The sequence below is a fragment of the Sebastes umbrosus genome, chromosome 16 (genome assembly GCF_015220745.1).
Source record: "Sebastes umbrosus isolate fSebUmb1 chromosome 16, fSebUmb1.pri, whole genome shotgun sequence".
NCBI lineage: Eukaryota > Metazoa > Chordata > Actinopteri > Perciformes > Sebastidae > Sebastes > Sebastes umbrosus.
Window position 1 is genome coordinate 26657976 of NC_051284.1, and position 25293 is coordinate 26683268.

General features: G+C 37.0%; 2 protein-coding genes and 3 gene segments (V, D, J or C); 4 read left to right on the forward strand and 1 right to left on the reverse strand.

Moving 5' to 3' along the window:
* The window catches only part of ccdc177 (coiled-coil domain containing 177), a 160090-nt gene extending 150346 nt beyond the window's left edge, over positions 1 to 9744 (reverse strand). The window contains exons 1-2 of the mRNA XM_037796520.1: positions 9522 to 9744; positions 8542 to 8590 (exon numbers count right to left, since the gene is read on the reverse strand). The gene's annotated coding sequence lies outside the window, so the exon portion shown is untranslated. The remainder of the gene's footprint in view (positions 1 to 8541; positions 8591 to 9521) is intronic.
* On the forward strand, positions 938 to 2904 carry LOC119504451. The segment is given in 2 exon segments: positions 938 to 1451; positions 1671 to 2904. Coding segments are annotated over 2 exon segments (417 nt in total).
* Positions 2913 to 3429, forward strand: LOC119474479. The segment is given in 2 exon segments: positions 2913 to 2961; positions 3116 to 3429. Coding segments are annotated over 2 exon segments (363 nt in total).
* The window catches only part of LOC119504433 (T cell receptor beta chain MC.7.G5-like), a 98219-nt gene continuing 76462 nt past the window's right edge, over positions 3537 to 25293 (forward strand). The window contains exons 1-6 of one of the 4 annotated variants that reach the window (XM_037796535.1): positions 3537 to 3594; positions 3698 to 3765; positions 4653 to 4744; positions 5232 to 5323; positions 5427 to 5494; positions 6387 to 6478. In XM_037796535.1, coding sequence (XP_037652463.1) covers positions 3552 to 3594; positions 3698 to 3765; positions 4653 to 4744; positions 5232 to 5323; positions 5427 to 5494; positions 6387 to 6478 — 455 coding nt within the window. In that variant the 5' untranslated portion in view covers positions 3537 to 3551. Of the gene's footprint in view, positions 3595 to 3697; positions 3766 to 4097; positions 4171 to 4274; positions 4745 to 5231; positions 5324 to 5426; positions 5495 to 6386; positions 6479 to 25293 lie in introns of those variants that run through there. The other 3 variants (XM_037796536.1, XM_037796537.1, XM_037796538.1) reach the window with 3 other exon arrangements.
* Positions 17073 to 23349, forward strand: LOC119504438. The segment is given in 5 exon segments: positions 17073 to 17154; positions 21080 to 21427; positions 21509 to 21532; positions 22845 to 22951; positions 23065 to 23349. Coding segments are annotated over 5 exon segments (573 nt in total).

The following is a 25293-nucleotide window of genomic DNA, read 5'->3' on the forward strand; positions in this document are numbered from 1 at the left end:
TATTGTACATTTGTGAATCACTCTCAAAAAAAACTTTAGTGCTAGTGGACGAATCTAGGTAAAATATATTAATGGTCTCATATACTTTAATCTTTTTGCTCTGTAATCAACTTCAAGTGCACAATGATTTAATACTGTCTTGATCTCTTTACAGGAGTTTACCTCAGTAAAGAAAAACAAGTGTTTCAGACTCCAACTGAGCTGTTATGGAAACCCGATGATAAAGTCTACCTGAACCTCACACATCTAATCCCGAGCTATGACACAATTCTCTGGTACCAGCGCTCAGCAGGAGACACTTCCCTAAAGCTGATCGCCTACATGTCTTATAAAAATGCTGAAATTGAGCCGCCATTTAAGAACCGCTTTGACGTGAGTGGAGATGGAGAAAAAACAGCGTATCTTCACATGCTGAACCTGAGACACCCTGAAGACAGCGGAGAATATTTTGGAGCAGCTAGTATGCACAGTAATAAAGACAGTGACGCTCTCATACAAAAACCTTCATAATGATCCAGCAGATAACAACACACCAGGAAACCACTGAAACCATGTGACACACTATCAAACTACTGAAAAAAGTCTTCATTGTACCTATTGGTTTATTAGAAGATATTTGGTTCTATTTATTAATATCATTTAGGAAGTAAATATTAATGATGAGAAAAATAAAAAAGTAATTAAAGTGTCTGTTTCCTTTTAATATACAGCACTATGAACATTTCAGAGAGGTTTAACAGAAGGGATTATAATAAACCTAATGAGAATTTTAACTTACTGATACATTTTGTAAACAACAAAAAAAATCGTAAATCTTCACAGTCATTTATTAATATTATCTTCTGCTGTTTAGCTCTCTCTACTACGACGGAGTATTAGTCCCACATTGAGGGAAAAGAAATCGGAGATTTCGAGAATAAAGTAATAATATTAGGAGAAAAAAGTCGTAATTTAATAGGAATAAAGTCATACTATTTCAAGAAAAAAAAGTCGTAATATTACGAGAATAAAGTCATAACTTTATGAGAAAAAAGTAATTTCCTCCTCCACAAAAGAGGCAATTTCCCCCAAGTCTGTGTGGTACTTCTCAAGGTCCTGATACTTCATCAATGTTCACGAATCAAATAGACTGAATTGACTTGTAAAATTATCTTTTAAATTGACAAACATCATGTGTGTGATTCATGGAGCAATTCAAACGTGATAAAAAAAATGTTTGTCTCTTGCCGTTTACTACCGTTCATATTTTTTCTGAAATAAATTCCCCTGGTGGTCCACCAGAAGGGGCGGGACTTTGCCTCTCTATAACATGGCAGAGATTCTGATGTCATTTCCACCACACAGGTCTCAAGTGTTGGCTCATTGTATTTTCATTCATTTCACTTCCTCTTGCTAAATCAAAATGACTCCAGGCTTCACGACCTTGACTTTCTTTATGCTTTGGGCTGCAGGTAAAGTTAATGTCTATAAAGATTAAAAAAAATATATATATATAAATATATATATACACAGACACAAACTGGCTTCCTCTGGGGTTTAATACACACTTTCATAATGTGTAGATCTGAAGCAAACTTTTAAAAAACATGTAAAGATATAACTGATATTGAAGTGAGTTGTTTATCATGCTGGTACTAGCTTTACTGTTTTCTTTTGTGTGTGTGTTTCAGATGTTTCTCAGTCTGTGCTGATCACTCAGTGGCCCCTCTACATCTCCAGTCCTCCCAGTGGCTCAGCAGAGATGCACTGCTACCAGAATGACACCAATTATGAATATCTGTACTGGTATCGACAGCTGAAAGGAGAAGGATTTCAGCTTATGGTGTATATCCTTGGCACCCCAACCTATGAAGAAGGGTTCAAATCTGGTTTTCAGGCTGTGAAATCGAAGGAGAAGCAGTGGTCTCTGACGATAACCAGCGTTCAGAAGAAAGACGAGGCTGTTTATCTGTGTGCTGCTAGTCTACACGGTGCTGTGGCAGACCTCATGTCTGTGACAAAAACATACAACAGACTCACATTCATAATCATCAAATGAGGGAAGGAACTCAACCACACTGTGGAGATCATATCAGTGACTTTAGTACACACCAGTGCTCTAAAATAGCTTTCTATATTATCATTAATGATCATCATTAATCATTTAAAGTAACCTTTAACATAAATTGAAACATCAAAAGTGGTTTATTTTTGTTCATAAATTTATAATTTATCCAAAACTTTGTTTTTTCAATTTAAAAAAGTTATTTTATCATTGTTTTTTTAATTTATGATTTCCATGATTGTTTTATTTTTGATGTTAACAATGCAGCTAAGTTAAATTAAAAATAATTTTTACTTGAAAAATTAGCATTTGGTCAAAAAACAAGATTTTGCATAGGGCCCCCAAAAAGTGAGAACCGTCCTGCTAGCTAGTTGGAGGAGCTGCTGACAGTGTTTGTTACTGTTTATGTTGTCAAGCAGGGTTAATAATAACTGTGTGGTACACAAAATGTGCAGTCATTTTCATCGCTGTTCATTCTAATATAAGGAGTATTTTTCTTTCAACTCTTGTCCAAAAATCATCCCAAAATTAATTTTCATCCTCCCCGCCCTGGTATACTTGTTGTTTCACTTATATTAATGGAAGAGAGGAAGATAGAAAGAAAGGGTGTAATAAATAAACTGCTCTCTAAAATGAAAAATTATACAATTAATTTGTTTCAAAAACAACTTGTGTTTGTGTTTTCCTGACAAGCGAACACCTGCAGTCGTGCAAATTGTCCTGAATAGATTCAACCAATAGGTGGAGGCACAGCACCTGGCAAGAAACTGTTAACAAGATAATATGGTGATGAACAGACACAATGCCTTCCCTCTCTGCACACACTGAGTCTTATTTTTCTCAGAGCAAACAACATTAGTGCCTGACGATGTCTTCCCCTGTGCACACATTTGGTTTTCTCTTCATCTGGTTATCATGTAAGATCTCAAATTTTATCCTGAATATTACGTGAAACTACTTGTGTTTAAAATACTCAAAAAACAACATGTTGTATAAATACTATAAATACTGTACTGTCTCATTACCTGTTGGTTCAATTACAGTTTCATCTAAAATCTGCTTTCTCCACAGGTCAGGTGAGCGCTGTTACATTTGACCAATCTCCTCCCCAGATAGTGAAGGAGAGCACTGAGGTCCAGATTAAGTGCAGCCACGAGGACACTTCCCTCGTAGTAATGCTCTGGTACCAGCAAAGAAAGGTCCAGGACAGTCTGTCTATGACCCTCATTGGGTATGGATATGAAAACAGCCCCCAAACCCATGAGGATCAGTTTAAAGAACAGTTCAACCTGACAAGAGAAAACACAGTGAGAGGAGCTCTGATTATACGCAAAGCAGACCTGTCGCACTCGGCTGTGTATTTCTGCGCTGCCAGTACACAGTGATGTGGTTTAATGCCACTCCCTCACTAAAAACCCTCATCTTTTCACATGACACAGTGTCTCTCTCTTTATACAGACTCTCACTGAAGGAAGTTGTTTCTGTCACAGCAGAGCAAACCTGGAGGATGTCTCCAACTGTGATCGGTTTTCTTCTCATCTTGCTTCCATGTAATGACATTAACTGCAAAAATAACTATTCAATTGTGTTGCTAATTTTATTTTTCACCATGGCTTCTATAACGACTACTTTCCAAATCTGTTTTTCCCACAGATCAAGCTAACTGTGCGAGTGTGACGTTTCAGCCGTCTCATCCCAGAATAGTCAACGACACAGCCAGGGTAGAAATTAAATGCAGTCATAATGATACCAGTCTTACCGTAATGCTCTGGTACCAACAAACAGAGAGCGGCCTGATTAATTTAATTGGATACATCTATGGCAGTGACCCCAACCATGAGAAGGAGTTTGAAGATCAGTTTAACATAACAAGAGAAGAAACCCAAACAGGAGCTCTGATTATTAACAGTGTGAAACTGTCAGACTCGGCTGTGTATTTCTGCGCTGCCAGTACACAGTGATGTGGTTTAATGCCACTCCCTCACTAAAAACCCTCATCTTTTCACATGACACAGTGTCTCTCTCTTTATACAGACTCTCACTGAAGGAGGCCGTTTCTCTGGCAGCAGAGCAAACCTGGAGGATGTCTCAAACTGTGATCGGTTTTCTTCTCATCTTGCTTCCATGTAATGACATTAACTGTAAAAATAACTATTTAATTGTTTTGCTAATTGTATTTTTTCACCATGGCTTCTGTATCAACTATTTTTTTAATCTGTTTATCCCACAGATCAAGCTAAGTGTGTGATGTTTCAGCCGTCTCATCCCAGAATAGTCAACGACACAGCCAGGGTAGAAATTAAATGCAGTCATAATGATACCAGTCTTAATTTAATGCTCTGGTACCAACAAACAGAGAGCGGCCTGATTAATTTAATTGGATACAGCTACGGCCTCAGTGACCCTGACCATGAGAAGGAGTTTAAAGATCGGTTTAAGATAACAAGAGAAGAAACCCAAAAAGGAGCTCTGATTATTAACAGTGTGAACCTATCAGACTCAGCTGTGTATTTCTGCGCTGCCAGTACACAGTGATGTGGTTTAATGCCACTCCCTCACTAAAAACCCTCATCTTTTCACATGACACAGTGTCTCTCTCTTTATACAGACTCTCACTGAAGGAAGCTGTTTCTGTCACAGCAGAGCAAACCTGGAGGATGTCTCCAACTGTGATCGGTTTTCTTCTCATCTTGCTTCCATGTAATGACATTAACTGCAAAAATAACTATTCAATTGTGTTGCTAATTTTATTTTTCACCATGGCTTCTATAACGACTACTTTCCAAATCTGTTTTTCCCACAGATCAAGCTAACTGTGCGAGTGTGACGTTTCAGCCGTCTCATCCCAGAATAGTCAACGACACAGCCAGGGTAGAAATTAAATGCAGTCATAATGATACCAGTCTTGATGTAATGCTCTGGTACCAACAAACAAAGAGCGGCCTGATTAATTTAATTGGATACGGCTACAGCGGCAGTGACCCCAACCATGAGAAGGAGTTTAAAGATCGGTTTAAGATAACAAGAGAAGAAATCAAAACAGGAGCTCTGATTATTAACAGTGTGAACCTATCAGACTCAGCTGTGTATTTCTGCGCTGCCAGTACACAATGATGTGGTTTAATGCCACTCCCTCACTAAAAACCCTCATCTTTTCACATGACACAGTGTCTCTCTCTTTATACAGACTCTCACTGAAGGAAGCTGGTTCTGTCACAGCAGAGCAAACCTGGAGGATGTCTCCAACTCTGTTCGGTTTTATTCTCATCTTGCTTCCATGTAATGACATTAACTGCAAAAATAACTACTTCATTGTGTTTCTAATTTTATTTTTCACCACAGCTTCTGTATCAACTAATTTTTTTATCTGTTTTTCCCACAGATCAAGCTAACTGTGCGAGTGTGACCTTTCAGCCGTCTCATCCAAGAATAGTCAACGACAAAGCCAGGGTAGAAATTAAATGCAGTCATAATGATACCAGTCTTAATGCAATGCTCTAGTACCAGCAAACAGAGAGCGGCCTGATTAATTTAATTGGATACAGCTACGGCTTCAGTGAGCCTGACTGTGAGAAGGAGTTTGAAGATCGGTTTAAGATAACAAGAGAAGAAACCCAAAAAGGAACTCTGATTATTAACAGTGTGAAACTATCCGACTCAGCTGTGTATTTCTGCGCTGCCAGTACACAGTGATGTGGTTTAATGCCACTCCCTCACTAAAAACCCTCATCTTTTCACATGACACAGTGTCTCTCTCTTTATACAGACTCTCACTGAAGGAGGAGGCTGTTTCTGTTGCAGCAGAGCAAACCTGGAGGATGTCTCCAACTGTGATCTGTTTTCTTCTCATATTGCTTCCATGTAATGACATTAACTGCAAAAATAACTATTTGTTGCTAATTTTATTTTTCATCATGGCTTCGGTATCAACTCATTTTTTTATCTGTTTTTCCCACAGATCAAGCTAACTGTGCAAGTGTGACGTTTCAGCCGTCTCGTCCAAGAATAGTCAACGACACAGCCAGGGTAGAAATTAAATGCAGTCATAATGATACTGGTCTTAATTTAATGCTCTGGTACCAACAAATAGAGAGCGGCCTGATTAATTTGATTGGATACAGCTACACTGGCAGTGTCCCCAACAATGAGAAGCAGTTTGAAGATCGGTTTAAGATTACAAGAGAAGAAATCAAAACAGGAGCTCTGATTATTAACAGTGTGAACCTATCAGACTCAGCTGTGTATTTCTGCGCTGCCAGTACACAGTGATGTGGTTTAATGCCACTCCCTCACTAAAAACCCTCATCTTTTCACATGACACAGTGTCTCTCTCTTTATACAGACTCTCACTGAAGGAAGTTGTTTCTGTCACAGCAGAGCAAACCTGGAGGATGTCTCCAACTGTGATCGGTTTTCTTCTCATCTTGCTTCCATGTAATGACATTAACTGCAAAAATAACTACTTCATTGTGTTTCTAATTTTATTTTTCACCACAGCTTCTGTATCAACTAATTTTTTAATCTGTTTTTCCCACAGATGGAGCTAACTGTGCGAGTGTGACGTTTCAGCCGTCTCATCCCAGAATAGTCAATGACACAGCCAGGGTAGAAATTAAATGCAGTCATAATGATACCAATCTGGATGTAATGCTCTGGTACCAACAAACAAAGAGCGGCCTGATTAATTTAATTGGATACATCTACGGCAGTGACCCCAAATATGAGAAGCAGTTTGAAGATCGGTTTAAGATAACAAGAGAAGAAACCCAAACAGGAGCTCTGATTATTAACAGTGTGAACCTATCAGACTCAGCTGTGTATTTCTGCGCTGCCAGTACACAGTGATGTGGTTTAACGGCACCCCAACACTAAAAACCCTGCTCTCTTTTTTCTTTGTTGTTTTCATGCTCAAGATCCTGAGACTTAGAGTTGACTCAGTAGCTCTCGGTATGCACACAGAGAGCAAATTAACAAATTAACATAAGGACACAATACAGACAAAACTACACAACACTACTAAACTGTGGTAGACGGAACGTGCCCAAATCTAAATAAATAAATGTGTCATTATATGTAGTAGAAATGAATATTAATAAAATAAATAGAGAAGCAAATTAACATAAGGATACAGTACAGACATAAAATTAAACAGCTCTACTAAACTATGGAGGACGGAATCTGCCAAAATCACTTGATAAATAAATAAATAAATATATAATTCAAATAATATTCATTAATAAATAGAGACGCAAATTAATACAGAAATATCAGTTAATGTCACATTTTATCCATTAATTAATGCTACATTTATTTTTTAATATGATTTTTTCTCAATTTAATGACTTATTTATTTATTTATCGAGTCATTTATTTGATTATTGGTTTATTTTGGCAGGTTTCATCCTCCATACTAAACTAAACAAATAAGCAAACTTAAATATAAAGCTATACAGGCAAGAACTGGACAACAAACTATGCACAGTATAGGCCCATACAGGTCATATTGTCAGTTACTGCACATACAGGGTTGTGGTAAAGGTAGTGCAGGCATTGCAAAAATGTATGTATATAATAAATACGGCATGGATATAATGTTCATCTATGTACAGAAGGGTGTGTACAATATATACAGCCAACCGAGACATAAGTATGACATTGAAAAGCTATTATGAAGCCTACATATTGAAGTGTGTGTTAAACTATAATGTTAATATATAGAACAATCAGATTTAGTATTGCAGCTATTTCACCAAATTGTTCTGAAATAAAATGGGCAATTTAACTGTTCATGATGGTGTGTGTAAAGAAACTGCTATTGTGTAACCTTTCAGAATAAAGCAATGCAATTTACCCTCTCTTGACATGTTTAAAAATATCTTACAAACTGTTTAAGATAAGATAAGATAAGATAAAATGAACCTTATTAATCCCCGGGGGGAAATTCAGTTGTCAAAGCAGCAAATTGCAGGAGAAGTACAGGTGTAAAAAATTATAAAACTACTTATTTACACATAACAATGTAGTTGCTTTCATCAAGTGCTATTATTTTTGCATTGATTATTTCAGATTCTGATTCCTGTATGTTTTGTTTCTGTTGTGTTTTGGTATGTTTTTCATTGTGATGTTATCTGTCCCTGTTTGTAATCATATATGAAACTTTTTACTCCCTGGCAAAAGCAATATTTAATCTCAATGGTACCTTTCTGGTTAAATAAAGGATTAAAAAACCTCTCTAAAACAGTTTCAACAAAAAAACAATTCAGCCCAAATCACTTCAATATTCCCACAAGATTATTCACATCGTCACCAAACCATCAACATCCAAACCAAATTAAAAATATGTTCAGCAAATCAACATTGTTAGCCAAGCATATGTGGCAGGTGACACGGTCCTCGATTGTCATTCCTTAGCCAGCACTTGTGGTGGGTGTTACACATACAAACACCAAGTAAACTAAACTTAATTATCTCACGTTAGCACAAGAAACAATGCCTACCTTGATAGACGTGCAGCAACGCCCAGCATCTTAGAGAGGAGGAAAGTCTCTGAGAAGAGACAGGAAAAGCTCAACTTCAGTCTTCAGGTGTGCAGGAGTGGACAAGCATTTATTCCATATCCTTGATATCAGACGTCAGTGTCCTCCACTAGTTCGGTCTTTGTCAGTACTAGGTGGACATGTTAACTAGTAAAGGACATATTCACCTCACTAGTTAACTAGTGACCTACAATTTTATGCACTAGTTAACTAGCGAGGGCCAAAATGCTCACTAGTTAAAGCCTTTTTCACCTTACTAGTTAACTAGTGAGGCTCAACATGTTTACTAGTTAACTACTTCAAACCTTTTTTACCTTACTAATTAACTAGTGAGGCTCAAAATGCTCACTAGTTAACTAATTAAAACCTTTTACCTTACTAGTTTAACTAGCGAGGCTCAAAATGTTTACTAGTTAACTAGCAAGGGAAAAAAGTCCACTAGTTGCACTAGTGAAGGTCTTTTTTTTACCTTACTAGTTAACTAGTACGGACTAAAAAGAGCCACTAGTTAACTAGTGAGACTGTCAGCGTTACTAGTTAACTAGTGAGACTGTCAGCGTTACTAGTTAACTAGTGAGACTGTCAGCGTTACTAGTTAACTAGTGAGACTGTCAGCGTTACTAGTTGGGTTCAGGGGTCCACTAGTGAGTCAAAAAGCTGACTAGTTGGGACTTTGGTCCTACTAGTGTGCTGCACAGTCTCACTAGTAAGCTTCTGTCGGAACCAGTTGGATAAAAGTGTCACTATAGTTGCTGAAAAACAGTGAATAGTAAGAGTTTTTGTTCAACTAGTAAGACAAAGTGTCCAACTAGTGCTGACAAAGACTGAACTAGTGGAGGACACTGACGTCTGTTATCAAGGATATGGAATAAATGCTCAAACGGCTTTCCATCAACGTTAGCCGTTAGGGGACGTTAGCCGCTAGGTGCCGTTAGCTATACCTTTCCAGCAGTTGGAGCAGCGAACACGGTCTTCTTTCTCCTTCATGTTCGTCCTGAAGCAGCTGTCGACGGTAAACTCGCTTATGAAATGCAACACAAACTGTAGTAAATGTTCACAGCGGTCTTTCTGGAGGTTTAATACACTAAATTAATTAATTAGTTTGTCCTGGTGACGAGTTGAACGGGCAGTAAATGTTCCAATTGAGAAGCGTCACGGAGTGGGCGTGGCTATGTCAGTTTAACAAAGACCGCGTATCAGCAGTGACCAATCAGGTTCCACCAATGCCCGTAGTCCCGCCCCCACAGGTTCAACACAGCCAATAGGAGACTCAGGAGGATGTCACTCAATTAGTCCGTACACGTCATGGACGTATTAATCAACCAGGTTAACTGAACACACCTGAGTGGGAGTCCATATGCAAAAAAGGTGCATATTTATTATTAAAAAAAATGTATGTACAATTTACAAGGAAATAACCTCATGTTGGACAAGCTGGAACCAAAACATGATTACTATTTTTTCTTGATAAATAATTTAAACTAATAATAAAAAAAAATTGCTCTTGTTGATTCATTGTTTTAGCTACACTTGTTAGATCAAAACCATTTTATTGTAATAGCAGCAACTGACGATTAAGATAGGACAGAACTTTATCTACCCAGAGGGAAATTGTTATGCAGCAGTTGCAGTACAAAGTAGGAAAGAGTGCAAATCTAAAAAAAAAAATGACATATAAAATATTTCCAAGGTGCAAATCCAAAATATGCACAAAGCAAAAAAAAAGATTATTTTCATTGTCAAATAAGCTATCAATTATTTTTTTCGATTATTATTTTTGTTTAGTCTATAAAATGTCAGAAAATTGCGAAAAATGCCCACAATTTCCCAGAGCCGAGATGACGTCTTCAGACTATTAGTGAATATTAATCAATTATCAAAGTTATTGTCAATCAATTTTCTGTTGATCAACAGAGTAGTTGACTTTTAGCACTAAATATTATTTTTTTTTAATTATTTTTTACATAAATAAAGTATATTAAATAGATTCTTGGAGTTACACGACTAGATTAACTGAAAAAAATTAACAACACAAGACAATCATTTATACTTTCATCTATTGCTTGTTATAAATTAATTAATTGAAAACCATTTATACATTCCAGTTTATTTTAACAGTGGGTAGCAGAGAAGCATCACTCAACCAAAAACATTAGTCTTTAAAGTGGAATTTAAATGATGGTGTAAATGTTGTTTCAGATGCTTTTCCACATTGACAAAATAAAGCAACCTCAGTCTAAAAACATACGACGGAAAAAAATCCTCTTACATGTGCTCTAAAGTCTCATTTCATAATCAGTTATTGAGAATAACATTCAGACTTATATCATCATGTGATCATGTGACCTCGTGGTTTGTTGGTGCTGAACAGAGTGACAGAGTGATGTGTGACTCATTCAGCTGGAAGAAGGCTCATCATGGCTGACATGTTTATCACAGTCCTTTATCTGTCGCTTCTTCTACACTCAGGTGGGTTTTATGTATTCTGTGTTTCAATATTTGTGTGAATTTACGGTTCTGTACATCGAGAACGAGACACACTAAAACATCATACTTCATGTGCTGCAGGTCTCACTGTTGTAGTCCTTCAGTCTGGAGATCAAATATCCCACCCAGGATTCACAGTGAGCTTTGAGTGCAACGTGGGTCCAGGGTTTAGCATGAGCAGCCAGACCATGCTCTGGTACCGACAAAACCACTACGGAGCTCCAGTGGAGTTCCTCATCAAAGAGTTCGATGAAACTGTGGGACACTTCCAGTCAACTATCGAACCATCCAAGAACAAGTTCTCTCTTCAGATTTCTGAGCTGTTCCTGAATGACAGCAGCACCTACTACTGTGCTGCCAGTCACAGTGATGCATGCAGACCAGACCACCATACAAATAACAAGTCTGGGAGGGAAGCACAGATGGCACACAGGAAGGAAGGAGCTGTGGCTTCTTTGGTTTTTGTATTTAACTGGTGGAACAATAAAGAAACTATATAATTGATTCAGTTCAAGTAAGACACACTGAAACAATGGTTCTCAACCAGTGGTTCCAGACCAGAAAAATGTTTATTTTCACTATTAAATTCACTATAGAAGTGAACCTGATGTGATAAAGAGTCATAGAGTGACTATTCTGATCACTTCCTCCACGGTTATCTCTTCAACTGTAGTTAGCAGCTACAGAATTGTGGTCTTAATCATATCTAACAACCAAAATATTTTCGTATGGAAGTCCCTGAAGCAAAATCTTACATAATGGGACATAATGCGTATCAATTTAGGGGTCCTTGACATGAAAAAGGTTGAGAACCACTCATATAGGCTATATATTTAGGGCTGCATGAGATGAGGAAAATATCGCGATAACATTGTTTAATATAACGATATTACTTGCGATAAATTAACCGATCTTAAAATGTATTCAGTTCTGCCTTTCTACTGCCAAAATACAACAAATTGCTTGTTGAATTTCCAACATTCTTCTATTGAACAAATTGAACTGAACACAAAAGGCAGAACTCTTTTTACTCTCTTTCAACTAACTAAAAAAATCCCTGAGTACAATATCAGTCTTTCGCGCTGTGTTTATCGCTATAAAGTGGACATCGCAATGATGATAAAAAAGATATAATGTGCAGCCCTAATACATATTCATTTATAGAAAGTATGGTCATGTCTTCAACCACCTCTATGATAGAGGTCACCATCTTACAAATTATATATCAATGTTTGCAGATCTTTATACCGGGGGTTTTCAAAGTCTGAGACTGTGAGCTTCCTCTATGAATGTCTATGGGATTATGATTATGTTATTTCATCCTATAGACACTCAACAATTGAGCCAAGATAGCCTAATATTGCTGTTTGACATAACTTCCGACTACACCAAATATATTTAAAAAAGGTTTCAACTAACTAAGGCATTTATTAGTTTCTGAAAAAACAGTAAAATTCCCCAAAACTACAGCATCTCTGAAATCTCTTTAACCATAATATACACATTTTGGATATTCTGTGTGATCTTCTTCTGATAACTAATGTAGTGTTTTTTTCACTTCCATTCACTGAACCTCCCCTGAAACAGTCTGAAGCCCCCTGGAGCCCCGCCACACTTTGAAAACCTCTGGTTTATATACAAACTCATGCAATTGATGCCAACTGTGCCTGACTCTCTCCTCTCTCTCCTCATGTAAAAACTATGATGGCGATTAAAATATTTTGTTGTCATATCTGATATATTGTCTCTGATACAAGCAGGACAAATTCCTTTCAGCCAGCTTAGTTATTTGGTAAAATGCACCAATCTGAGAAGCTTTTCTCCATTTTATGTATCAATTCAACTGTTTGCTTCATGTCAAATGATGAGATCGGTTGTAAAAGCCACAATTACTATAAACTCTACTGTAAAGGTCTCTAAGAACTGCTGTTACAGACCTGCAGTTGCTGCTCAGTGTCCACTAGTAGACTGAGGCTGTACAGAGAAACTGTATGAACCTCTGAAACTATATGAATGAGTTCCTGGTAAAAGAAAACCAGAGGGGAGGAAGAGGATCAGAGCTCATTTCAGAAGTTTTGTATCGCTCATTTCAGAAGTTTTGTATCGCTGCAGAACAGACAGTTACACCTGTAGCTGTTCAGCCTGATAGAAGACAAGAGAGTCAGATTTTATAATCACTCTGACAATGATCATCTTCTGGGTTGCAGTTCTGGTCTTCTCCAGTAAGAACATTTAAATTCAGTTAAATGAAAACTGTGTGTTTACTTTGTGTTTACTTTTTTCTTGTTTTCCAGATTTCTCCTTCTGTGTAAAAATCCACCAGCCTTCATCTATACTCATCCATGAAGGAGGGCCGGCTGTGACTTTCCAGTGTGAACAAGATGACAGTGAATATTTGTACATGTTCTGGTACAGACGGATTAGCAGCGGGAGAATACAGATGGTGACATATTCTCTTGGTAAAGATGTGTGGAACGTTGAAGCTCCTTTCAACAAATCCAAGTACTCCATGTCCCGGCCTGCAGTGCTTCAGTCCTCTCTGCAGATCCACCCTGTGGAGGCTGCAGACTCAGCTGTGTATTACTGCGCCTCCAGGAGAGCACAGTGGTTCAGAAAGCCTCAGCAGCTAAACAACAACCTGAAGAAGAAACCAGGGAGAGATGACAGGGAGGAGGGATGAATGAGGAGGGTTAAAACAGCGTGACAGGCAACTTACATTAATGTGACTGAAAATAAGAATCAGAACATCAACTTAAAAAAGAAAACTTACTGAAAATACAGCATGATAAACTCCACTAGTTCATTCAAATGTACAGGAACTGCCTCACCACAACTCAGTGATGTTCCTGCAACACCACAACGCTGATCAGTTCAGATAAATAAACAGGTGTTATTAACATTGTAATGTTTAAACGTCCCAGACAACATTATCATCCTGTACAGAGTCTCATCTGTGTCACTAAAGTTTACACTCTTATATTATTTAATTCTGTGTAGCCTGACAAGATGAAAGTATATCAAGTTTAAGAGGTTATCACACACTGACCTCTACAGGGTTCATGAGGGATTACACTTAGATATGGTCGATAAAAGTCGACAGAGGTCAATACAGTATGTAAAGGGGAGGCACTGAGCTGCTTATGATGTCTTTTAGTGTGGTTACTTTCATTAAGTAGGAATAAAGGGACATAAACTATTATTGCTATTCATGTAGTTTAATTATGATATTAATAAAAGGTCAGAGAGCGATGTGTTGTTAAGATTTTTTTTTATGCTTTAGAGACAGATACAACATTACACAGTGAACAGACTAAAGTCTCATAGTATTTAAGCTAAATGTATTTAAGTTTATTTAAATTAATATGCAAAGGTTATCCATAGATCAGGTATTATTTAATAAACTGAATAACTTCATTGAAACTTGGAAGAAAAAGATTTTAGATATGAGCTGATGAATCTAACACTGAATTGTTTAATGAAACTTTGGTTTAAAAAATATATTTTGTTGAAGGATGTCATGCCATTCTGTCATTATCTTTCCATAATGCTCAATAAATTCATAGGTAATAGAATAATATAGGTTAACATGAGTGATTATGACCTCATTATTGAGGTCAAACACATTTTTATCTGATGATACATGATGACAATAATCTAATAATCTATTATGACATACTTCCTCTCATTAGTTATGCCATCATTAGCTTATATATACATTTTACGTTTTATGACTTTTGACTCAATTAATCCATACATGTACTTTGTTCTCCAAGGTACAAACTCAGTTCATCGTACAATATAAATGTATAATTTCTAAAACAAAGGACATGCAATAACTTAATCATCATATGTAAATTGAAAAGCTTTATTTTTATGATAAAAAAAGTTAATATAATTACATACCTTAAAAACGTGCTGTGCAAATTATTATAGAATTTTTAGGATTTTATGTAATTTGTTGTGAAACCTACATTGACAGATTTTTTGACCACTTGAGGGCAGCAGAAAAACTATTTACACATCCGGTAGCTCCAGAGCAAAATTAGCATTTATTAGGAGAGCACAGTGGAGAACGTCAGTCCAATATTCACTTTCATTTAGCTCTGTTTTGGTCTCCACCAGGGAAATATCTGGTTCTTTAGCTCCACTATGTTCATCAGCTTGTTTATCAGAAGCTTTTTCACTGAAAACAGCTGCTGATGGAAACAAAGATAATGAGCGGTGGCGTGAAACCAAAAACTCCATGAGCTTAAAGACACTAAAATGCTTCATAGAGCCGAGGGGGACAGCAGAGTCAAGTAATAATTATCTGTGGGTTCATCACAACAAAGTGACACTTTTCACATTACACAGTCAATGTGAAGTAGTGACTGTTACTTAGTAAATGTGAGTCCTGGGTTCACTTCAAACTGGGAGGATAAAGAGATAAAGAGGTGTGACCAGCAGAGACGTCCCTCCCTCTGAACAGCTACAAACAAACACAAACAAAGAGCAGCTTCCCTTTTCCTTCCCTCCGTTCTGCTTCTTTTCTTAGCTGTCACAGAAATAGCACCAGTGAGGTTGGAGGCCGTTGAACCGTCAGTACAGCTGCTCTCTCACAGAGAGAGATGGAGGCTGAGATATGGAGGAGCCGGGTGGGGGGAGGAGGAGAGGGGTGACAACCAAACACGCTTTAGGTTTTTGTGTGATGCTTTTTCATCGTGGGGACAGGGAGCCACGGTGATACAATCCAATAGAGCCGCCGTACAAAAACCTCCTCCCATTAACACCCATTGTGTAGATGGCTACAAGCTGCCTGGGAGACCTGGGAGAGCAGAAACATCAATAATCTGAAGGTGTGTGAGATGTCAGGACAAACTGGCTCTGGAAAGTCAACATAAATAAGAAAATTTAACTGAAATTGACTTTTTAAAAATACATTTAGTGGAGCATTGGGATGCTTCTTTTACTCATCTTGACATAAACAACCAATGTGGACATTATGAAGCTCATCTTGCATGTTTAAACCTTCTTCATCCTCTGGATTATCACACTTTATCACACATCTCAACATGCTGATGATGGAAAGTTTAGAGACTTTTTGGTAGAGGAGACATTCAGTGTGACACTGGATCTGAAGCTTACTTTGGAAAGGGAACAAAACTCACTGTTCTGGGTAAGTAGGATCTCTCCCTGCTTCACTTCACTGCAACAAACTCACAAAGGTTGAAATGTTGGTATGAAAGTGAAGGAAAAAACTGTAGTTCTGAGAAAGTTGACCTTTTGAGCTGAAGTGAGAACACTGTGACCTACACTGAGCCTGCTTACTTTGGCCAAGGAACCAAACTGACGGTTTTAGGTAAATATTTCAGTTTATTACTGTTTTCATAAATGTCACATTGCTTTAGAGTCTTAGTATAAACAGACGTATCAGTAAAAACCTTCCAGAGATAATTCTGGTAGAGAAAGACTCCAGAGTTTCATGCTCAGTATTTCTGCACTGTGACAACCAAAACGAGGCTTACTTTGGAAAAGGAACTAAACTGACGGTTTTAGGTAAATATTTAAGTTTATTACTGTGTTTTGATAAATGTCACATTGCTTTAGAGTCTTAGTATAAACAGACATATCAGTAAAAACCTGGAAAAGAAAGACTCCAGAGTTTCATGCTCAGTATTTCTGCACTGTGACAATGCAAACGAGGCTTACTTTGGAAAAGGAACTAAACTGACTGTGTTGGGTGAGTCAAGGATGCTTCAAACTGAACTAATGTAATTTATAAAGCTTTGTTATTGGAGTGGTGCATTAAGAAACTTTAAGTTCAGCTCAGAGCTTTTTGATATTAAGCTGAAGCTCTGTGCCAATTACGAAGCCTACTTCGGCCAGGGAACTAAACTGACTGTTCTCGGTAAGTAAGACGTCAAATATTCTGATTAATTCACCTGTAAGAGAAGGAAAAGTGACATTTTACATGATAAACACAACAAAAAGTAACTAAATGTAAAGAAGCAAAGTAAAAGCAGCATCTGTTTTGAGCACTGATGAAGTTCACTGTGAACCAGGCTGCAGAGGCTTACTTTGGTGGAGGAACAAAGTTAACAGTTTTAGGTAAGAAATCAGAACAAATATATATAAAAATAATGTTATTGTGTTTTTATAAAACTTACAGCACTCAAGTCTAGTTTAAGTTCAGCTCAGAGCTTTTTGATATTAAGCTGAAGCTCTGTGTCGGGCTGAAGCCTACTTCGGCCAGGGAACTAAACTGACTGTTCTCGGTAAGTAAGACATAAAATATTCAGATTGATTCAGCTGTAAGAGCAGTCAAATGTGTACAAACAGTGGAAATGTTTTGTGTCGTAAAAACAACTAAATGTAAAGAGGCAAAGTAAAAGCAGCATGTTGGGCTGTTTGAGCACTGATCAAGTTCACTGTGACTCTGGTAATGAAGCTTACTTCGGTGGAGGAACAAAGTTAACAGTTTTAGGTAAGAAATCAGAACATTTTTTTTTTTTAAATCATTGTATTTGGAGTGTTTCTTTAAGAAATGTAGAGCACTCAAGTCTAGTTTAAGTTCAGCTCAGAGCTTTTTGATATCAAGCTGAAGCTCTGTGCCAATGCCGAAGCCTACTTCGGCCAGGGAACTAAACTGACTGTTCTCGGTAAGTAAGACATCAAATATTCTGATTAATTCACCTGTAAGAGAAGTAAAACATGTGCAGACAGTCTGGTTGTTGAGGGGAAATGTTTTGTGTCATAAAAACAACTAAATGTAAAGAAGCAAAGTAGAAGCAGCATGTTGGGCTGTTTGAGCACTGATCAAGTTCACTGTGACACTGGTGGTAATGAAGCTTACTTCGGTGGAGGAACAAAGTTAACAGTTTTAGGTAAGAAATCAGAACATTTAAAAAAAAAATCATTGTAATTGGAGTGTTTCTTTTAGAAATGTACAGCACTCAAGTCTAGTTTAAGTTCAGCTCAGAGCTTTTTGATATCAAGCTGAAGCTCTGTGCCAATAGAGAAGCCTACTTCGGCCAGGGAACTAAACTGACTGTTCTCGGTAAGTAAGACATAAAGAAGGTGGTTATTGAGATGTCTGTATTGCATACAACTTGTTAAAAACAGGCTGCAGTTGTTGGGTTTTAAAGGGAAGTTACATTTATTACAAAACTAAAAAGCAAAGTTTCAAAGTAAAAGCAGCATGTTGGGCTGTTAAAGCACTGATCAAGTTCACTGTGACCCAGACTTCAGAGGCTTACTTTGGTGGAGGAACAAAGTTAACAGTTTTAGGTAAGATATCGGGGAAAAAAACATTAAAATTGGAGTGTTTCTTTAAGAGATGTACAGCACTCAAGTCTTGTTTAGGTTCTGCTCAGAGCTTTTTGTTCTCAAGCTTAAACACTGTGTCAGTACGAAGCCTACTTCGGCCAGGGAACTAAACTGACTGTTCTCGGTAAGTTATCATAAAGGGTGGTATTGAGATGTCTGTAAATGATTCTTGTATAAAGAAATAGGCTGTTGGTTTTAAAGTAAAGTTGCGTTTATTGTAAAACTAAAAAGCAAAGTTTCAAAGTAAAGCAGCATGTGTTTTGAGCACTGATCAAGTTCACTGTGACTCTGGTGGTACTGCAGAGGCTTACTTTGGTGGAGGAACCAAGTTAACAGTTTTAGGTAAGAAAACAGAATATTTTTGTGTGTTTCTTTAAGAAAGTTACAGCACTCAAGTCTAGTGTAAGCTCCGCTGAGAGCTTTTTGATATTAAGCTGAAGCTCTGTGCCAATAACGAAGCCTACTTCGGCCAGGGAACTAAACTGACTGTTCTCGGTAAGTAAGACATAAAATATTCTGATTAAGTCACCTGTAAGAGAAGTAAAACATGTGTAGACAGTCTGGTTGTTGAGGGGAAATGTTTTGTGTTACATCAAACTTGTAAAAAAAAACAGACTGCAGTGCAGCAAATGTTGGTTTTTGGATTGAAAGAATATTCCCGTTTAACACAATTAACACGTAAAAACAACTAAATGTAAAGAGGTAAAGTAGAAGCAGCATGTTGGGCTGTTTGAGCACTGATCAGGTTCACTGTGACTCTGGTGTTAATGAAGCTTACTTCGGTGGAGGAACTAAGTTAACCGTTTTAGGTAAGAAATCTATATTTTATGTACAGTCTTTGATGAGATAAGAAATAGAAACAAATGTAAAAATCATTGTAATTAGAGTAGATTTAAACAAACTTACTGTACTCGACCTTCAGCTCAGAGCTTTTTGTTCTTAAGCTCAAACACTGTGTCAGTACGAAGCCTACTTCGGCCAGGGAACTAAACTGACTGTTCTCGGTGAGTAAGACGTCCAAAATTCTTCACATGAATCCACCTGTAAGAGAAGAAAAAGGTACAAAAGTTTAACAGGTTGGTCGCTGAGAAAAACAGTTTTGTATTGCATACAGCATGTAAATAAAACACAGGTTGTAGTGAAGCAGCTGTTGGTTTTTAAATGAAAGAAAAAGTTACATTTATTGCAAAATTAGAAGTTAAGGTTTCAAAGTAAAAGCAGCATGTTGGGCTGTTTGAGCACTGATCAGGTTCACTGTGACTCTGGTAGTGGTGCCGAGGCTTACTTTGGTGGAGGAACAAAGTTAACAGTTTTAGGTAAGAAATCATTTAAATATTAAATATTGCTCAGGTATGATGTTGTTAAGATGTTTCTGACACTGTTAATTCACTCCAAAGCTCAACTGACTCCTGATTAAACCGTGATTATAGCAGTTACTGAGCTAAATAATCCTAAAATAGTCAGAAAAGCATGTGGATGTTTAAAAGGTGAGTGTTAGCGGAGGAACATTTGACACTTTTGCAAACTAAGGCAGCTTAAAGTCAAAGTCTTTACATGTCAGAGAGTCAGAGAGTGACAAAGTTGGAGTATTTTCAAAGTGTCCCAGATAAAGAGAGGCAGTAGGAAGAGTTTTTGTAACAGTCGAAGGTCTCTGTGCTCCTACAACGAGGCTTACTTTGGAGCTGGAACTAAACTCACTGTTTTAGGTAAGAAAACCTGCAACAAAACATCTCTCAGAGCATCATTCACAGCTTATTTGTATGTTAAGATTATAGGCAATATTGAGAATATGTTTTATATACATTTTATTTGATGGTAGTGAACAAAGTTTACTCATTTTAAAGTGAATGCAGAAGTTAGTTTATGTTGGTAAAAACAAGCATCGTCTAAGTCGTGCAGCAATAAAACATTTGGCTGTACGCCCAGATTATTCCTCTCACAGCGACTTCTTATCATCTCTGTGAAACACTGTGAGTCAGTCAGAAGCTTACTTTGGAGCTGGAACTAAACTCACCGTTTTAGGTAAGGCAGTAAAAATTATTCGATATATACAGACATAATATATCAAAAGATATCATAGAAAATGATATCAAATTTGTTTAATCGTATGCTCTTAGATGGACTTTAAAACAGCAGTTTAATAATTTCAAGATTCCATTTGGTAAAAGCATTTCTTCGAGTTTTGTGTGCACAGTTAAAAGCTTATCTGAAAACGAGCACAAAGACAGTTTAGAGCTCTCGGTGCTGAAAAAGCTCGAGCAGTTTTTCTGCAGCCTTGTATCAGTGTGAACTACAATCCTGCTTACTTTGGCAGTGGCACCAAACTGACAGTGTTGGGTAAGAAAATTATGAAAAATCACGTGCAGAAATGTTTGTATTGTGATCTTCTCTTAACTTAAACCTGAGGATTATTGTGTTAAGTGAAGTTTAGGGTTGTTTGAATGTCTTGTTTAGTGATTTGCTAAAGCAGCATCGTGTTGCTGTGCGTCAAAACTGCAAAAGAAAACGTAAAGTTTGAGATAAATCTCTCTGTTCTATGGCACAAAGTTTAGTCTAAGTGCCAGACTACAAATGCATTATTTTTAAGCTTTCAGAGGATGTCATTATAAACATTTTCTCAGTAAATTCTGGTATTAAGGGGTCTCATGTAGATTAGAGTCAGCTAGAGAAAGTTTTAATTTAGTGATTTCTGTCCTTTGTCCTGCAGAAAACGATCTTAATATCACTGTACCGATAGTGAAAGTGCTTCAACCTTCACCAAAGGAGTGTCGAAACCAGAAAGACGATGCCAAGAAGAAGACCATTGTGTGTGTGGCCAGTGGATTCTACCCGGACCATGTTAGTGTATTCTGGGACATCGACGGGGATAATGTCACCGCTGGTGTGGCGACTGACGAAGCTGCCCTGCGGGAAGGCAACAATTACACGATCACCAGCAGGCTGAGGGTCTCTGCCAAAGACTGGTTCACACCCACCAAAACATTCACCTGCACTGTCAGCTTCTTCAATGGGACGCATACTGTACTTTATTCAGAATCAATCGAAGGGAAAGAAGGTAGGTTTGCAACTCAGAAATGACCTAAATACATCAACAATCGTCTGTCCTCGTCTAATCTATTTCTTATTCTTCTAACAGCTAAAGGAGATCTCATGACAAGAGGTAAATATATTGTTTTTCTGTACGCCTCAATGCATCAGCTCTACTGTGGTTATCAAAACATTTAGTGTCTAATATATTTGTAAAGAAACACCAGCCCAGTCGCACAGCAGTTGGTGAGATAGTCACGAAATGTAATGTATTGAGTCATCTACATAGACACAAATTTTTAAAATAATTTTCGTGATGGTCAGCACAAAATCAGTTTGTATGTAACCCACGTAATTGTTAAATATAAAGAGCGGCGAACACCGCATAGAGACGAGGTCGGAGTGGATGGGTGGGTCAAAAAACACAGGATGTTCGCCCAGGAGACTAGTGTTTGAGTCCCGTGTGAAAACAGATGTCAACGTTGATTTATTTGTCACACAACCTTCGTACTTAAATTGCGGCACTTCTGGCGTTATTTAAACCCAAACCACCATCTTTTCTTAAACCTAATTAAGTAGTTTTGTTGCTTAAACCTAATCAAGTTGATCTATTCCTCAACCTAACTACGCAATTTTGTTTTGAAAAGACTGGAGCGGAAATTGACACGTGTGTCACGTATTGCTGGACGTTTGTAAGAAAACACACGAAAAATACATTGTTTAAAGTTGTGCTGAGCGAAAAAAAAAAAGATCTATGTACTAGGGCTGTCAAAAGATTAAAATATTGAATCGCGTGATTGTCCATAGTTAATCATGATTAATCGCAAATTAATTGCAAATTTTTTATCCTTTCAAAATTAAACTTAAAGGGAGATTTGTCAAGTATTTAATACTCTTATCAACATGGGAGTGGGCAAATATGCTTGCTTTATAGAAATGTATGTATATATTTATTATTGGAAATCAATTAACAACACAAAACAATGACAGATATTGTCCAGAAACGGAGGTCAGAGGTCAGAGGTCAAGGGACCCCTTTGAAAATGGCTATGCCAGTTTTTCCTCACCAAAACTTTGCTTAAGTTTGGAGCGTTATTTAGCCTCCTTCTCGACAAAGCTAGTATGACATGGTTGGTAGCAACTGATTTCTTAGGTTTTTCTAGTTTCATATGATACCAGTATCTTCACTCTAGCTTTAAAACTGAGCTACAACCTAAAAGTTGCATTAATGCATTAAAGACATTAGTGGCGTTAAAACAAATTTGGGTTAACGTGTTATTATCACGTTAACTTCGACAGCCCGAATGTACACGAATCAAATAGATTAAATTTCCTGACTATTTCACAAACTGTGAACTAAACTGTGTTGTATGTATAGACCAAAGTGCCGTGGATGTTTCCTCTTTGAATCATGTCACTGATGTCAATGTTTGAACTCCCTGCAGAAAAATATCTGAAGATCACACAGAGCGCCAAACTCTCCTACACTGTTTTCATCATCAAGAGCAGCATCTACGGAGCCTTCGTAGCGTTTCTGGTGTGGAAGCTTCAGGTTTGTCCCACACAGTGTGACCTGTTGTTGATTCACTGCACTTAGAAACAAACATGTGAATGAACGAGTAATAAAAAGAGCTCCTGACATTGTGTCCTTTCTGTCTGTTGCAGAGTTCAGCTGGAAAGCAGTACAACTGAGAGCTGATCGCGTGAATCCTACGAGGTCAAAAGTGTCGGCTTCTGTAAATAAGTGCTTAAAACATTGAAGTTATAAATCCACAACTTTGTATGTTGAAGGGTATTTTGCATTCTGCTAAAATAGATTAACAGTTCTATGCATATTCTTGTTAAAACTGGCATGCAAATACACATTTTTATATATACTTATGATAATATCTTTGTGGTTGTGAATCACTTGTTTGCTTAATTTTCTTCTAATAAAAGTACTTCAGAGGATCTCGTCAATCACGTGCTTTCATTTCTCTATAAAACAAGTTAATTATGATTCTCATGATGTCTCCAGACAGTAAAACTTTATTTATATCTAGTTTATGGGTTAATCTCATATCAGATAGTGTTCATATCATAACGGTTTATTTAAACGAGAAGGAATTAGACATTGCTCTCACATCTGAACATCAGTTTTTCCACAGACAGTGTTGAGGTATTTTTAGCTGCTCGTCTATCTGATTTCTGAGAAAAGAAACTGTTTCTCACCTTCACACACGATGCTGAAACATCTCAGCTCAGATAAACGTCACAAGCTGTTTTCTAATGAGCAAACTGAGAGGTGACGGTAACACTTTATAATAACCATCATTTATAAATGGTAAATTGATAGTTAATTAAACCTAGTTAATATTTATTTTACTGTTAACAAACAATGAAATTATTTCATCATTAGTTTGTGTAATATGAAATAAATAATAATGATGATAACAATTAGATTCTGATTACATTAATAAACTATTAAAAGTTTATTGTCGCTCACATTACAACATTTTATACACTATATTAAGTATTCGTTAGTGATTACCAAATTACTTTAAACCTTTAAGAAATTGTTTGTAAAACATCTCTAAACATTACATAGAGAGATGGACCAGAAAACAATTATTAACCATTGATACATGAATTAACTATCTATCTAAATAATGTTTAAAGATGCTTTACAAAGTATTTATTAACAATTTAACAAGGTGTCATAATCATCACTTGCAACTTTATAATATCCATCCAAATAATGTTTATAGACAGTTTACAAATAAATTATTAACCAATCCAGTTACTGAGCTAAATAATCCTAAAATAGTCAGAAAAGCATGTGGATGTTTAAAAGGTGAGTGTTAGCGGAGGAACATTTGACACTTTTGCAAACTAAGGCAGCTTAAAGTCAAAGTCTTTACATGTCAGAGAGTCAGAGAGTGACAAAGTTGGAGTATTTTCAAAGTGTCCCAGATAAAGAGAGGCAGTAGGAAGAGTTTTTGTAACAGTCGAAGGTCTCTGTGCTCCTACAACGAGGCTTACTTTGGAGCTGGAACTAAACTCACTGTTTTAGGTAAGAAAACCTGCAACAAAAACATCTCTCAGAGCATCATTCACAGCTTATTTGTATGTTAAGATTATAGGCAATATTGAGAATATGTTTTATATACATTTTATTTGATGGTAGTGAACAAAGTTTACTCATTTTAAAGTGAATGCAGAAGTTAGTTTATGTTGGTAAAAACAAGCATCGTCTAAGTCGTGCAGCAATAAAACATTTGGCTGTACACCCAGATTATTCCTCTCACAGCGACTTCTTATCATCTCTGTGAAACACTGTGAGTCAGTCAGAAGCTTACTTTGGAGCTGGAACTAAACTCACCGTTTTAGGTAAGGCAGTACATTTTTTTCGATATATACAGACATAATATATCAAAAGATATCATAGAAAATGATATCAAATTTGTTTAATCGTATGCTCTTAGATGGACTTTAAAACAGCAGTTTAATAATGTCAAGATTTCATTTGGTAAAAGCATTTCTTCGAGTTTTGTGTGCACAGTTAAAAGCTTATCTGAAAACGAGCACAAAGACAGTTTAGAGCTCTCGGTGCTGAAAAAGCTCGAGCAGTTTTTCTGCAGCCTTGTATCAGTGTGAACTACAATCCTGCTTACTTTGGCAGTGGCACCAAACTGACAGTGTTGGGTAAGAAAATTATGAAAAATCACGTGCAGAAATGTTTGTATTGTGATCTTCTCTTAACTTAAACCTGAGGATTATTGTGTTAAGTGAAGTTTAGGGTTGTTTGAATGTCTTGTTTAGTGATTTGCTAAAGCAGCATCGTGTTGCTGTGCGTCAAAACTGCAAAAGAAAACGTAAAGTTTGAGATAAATCTCTCTGTTCTATGGCACAAAG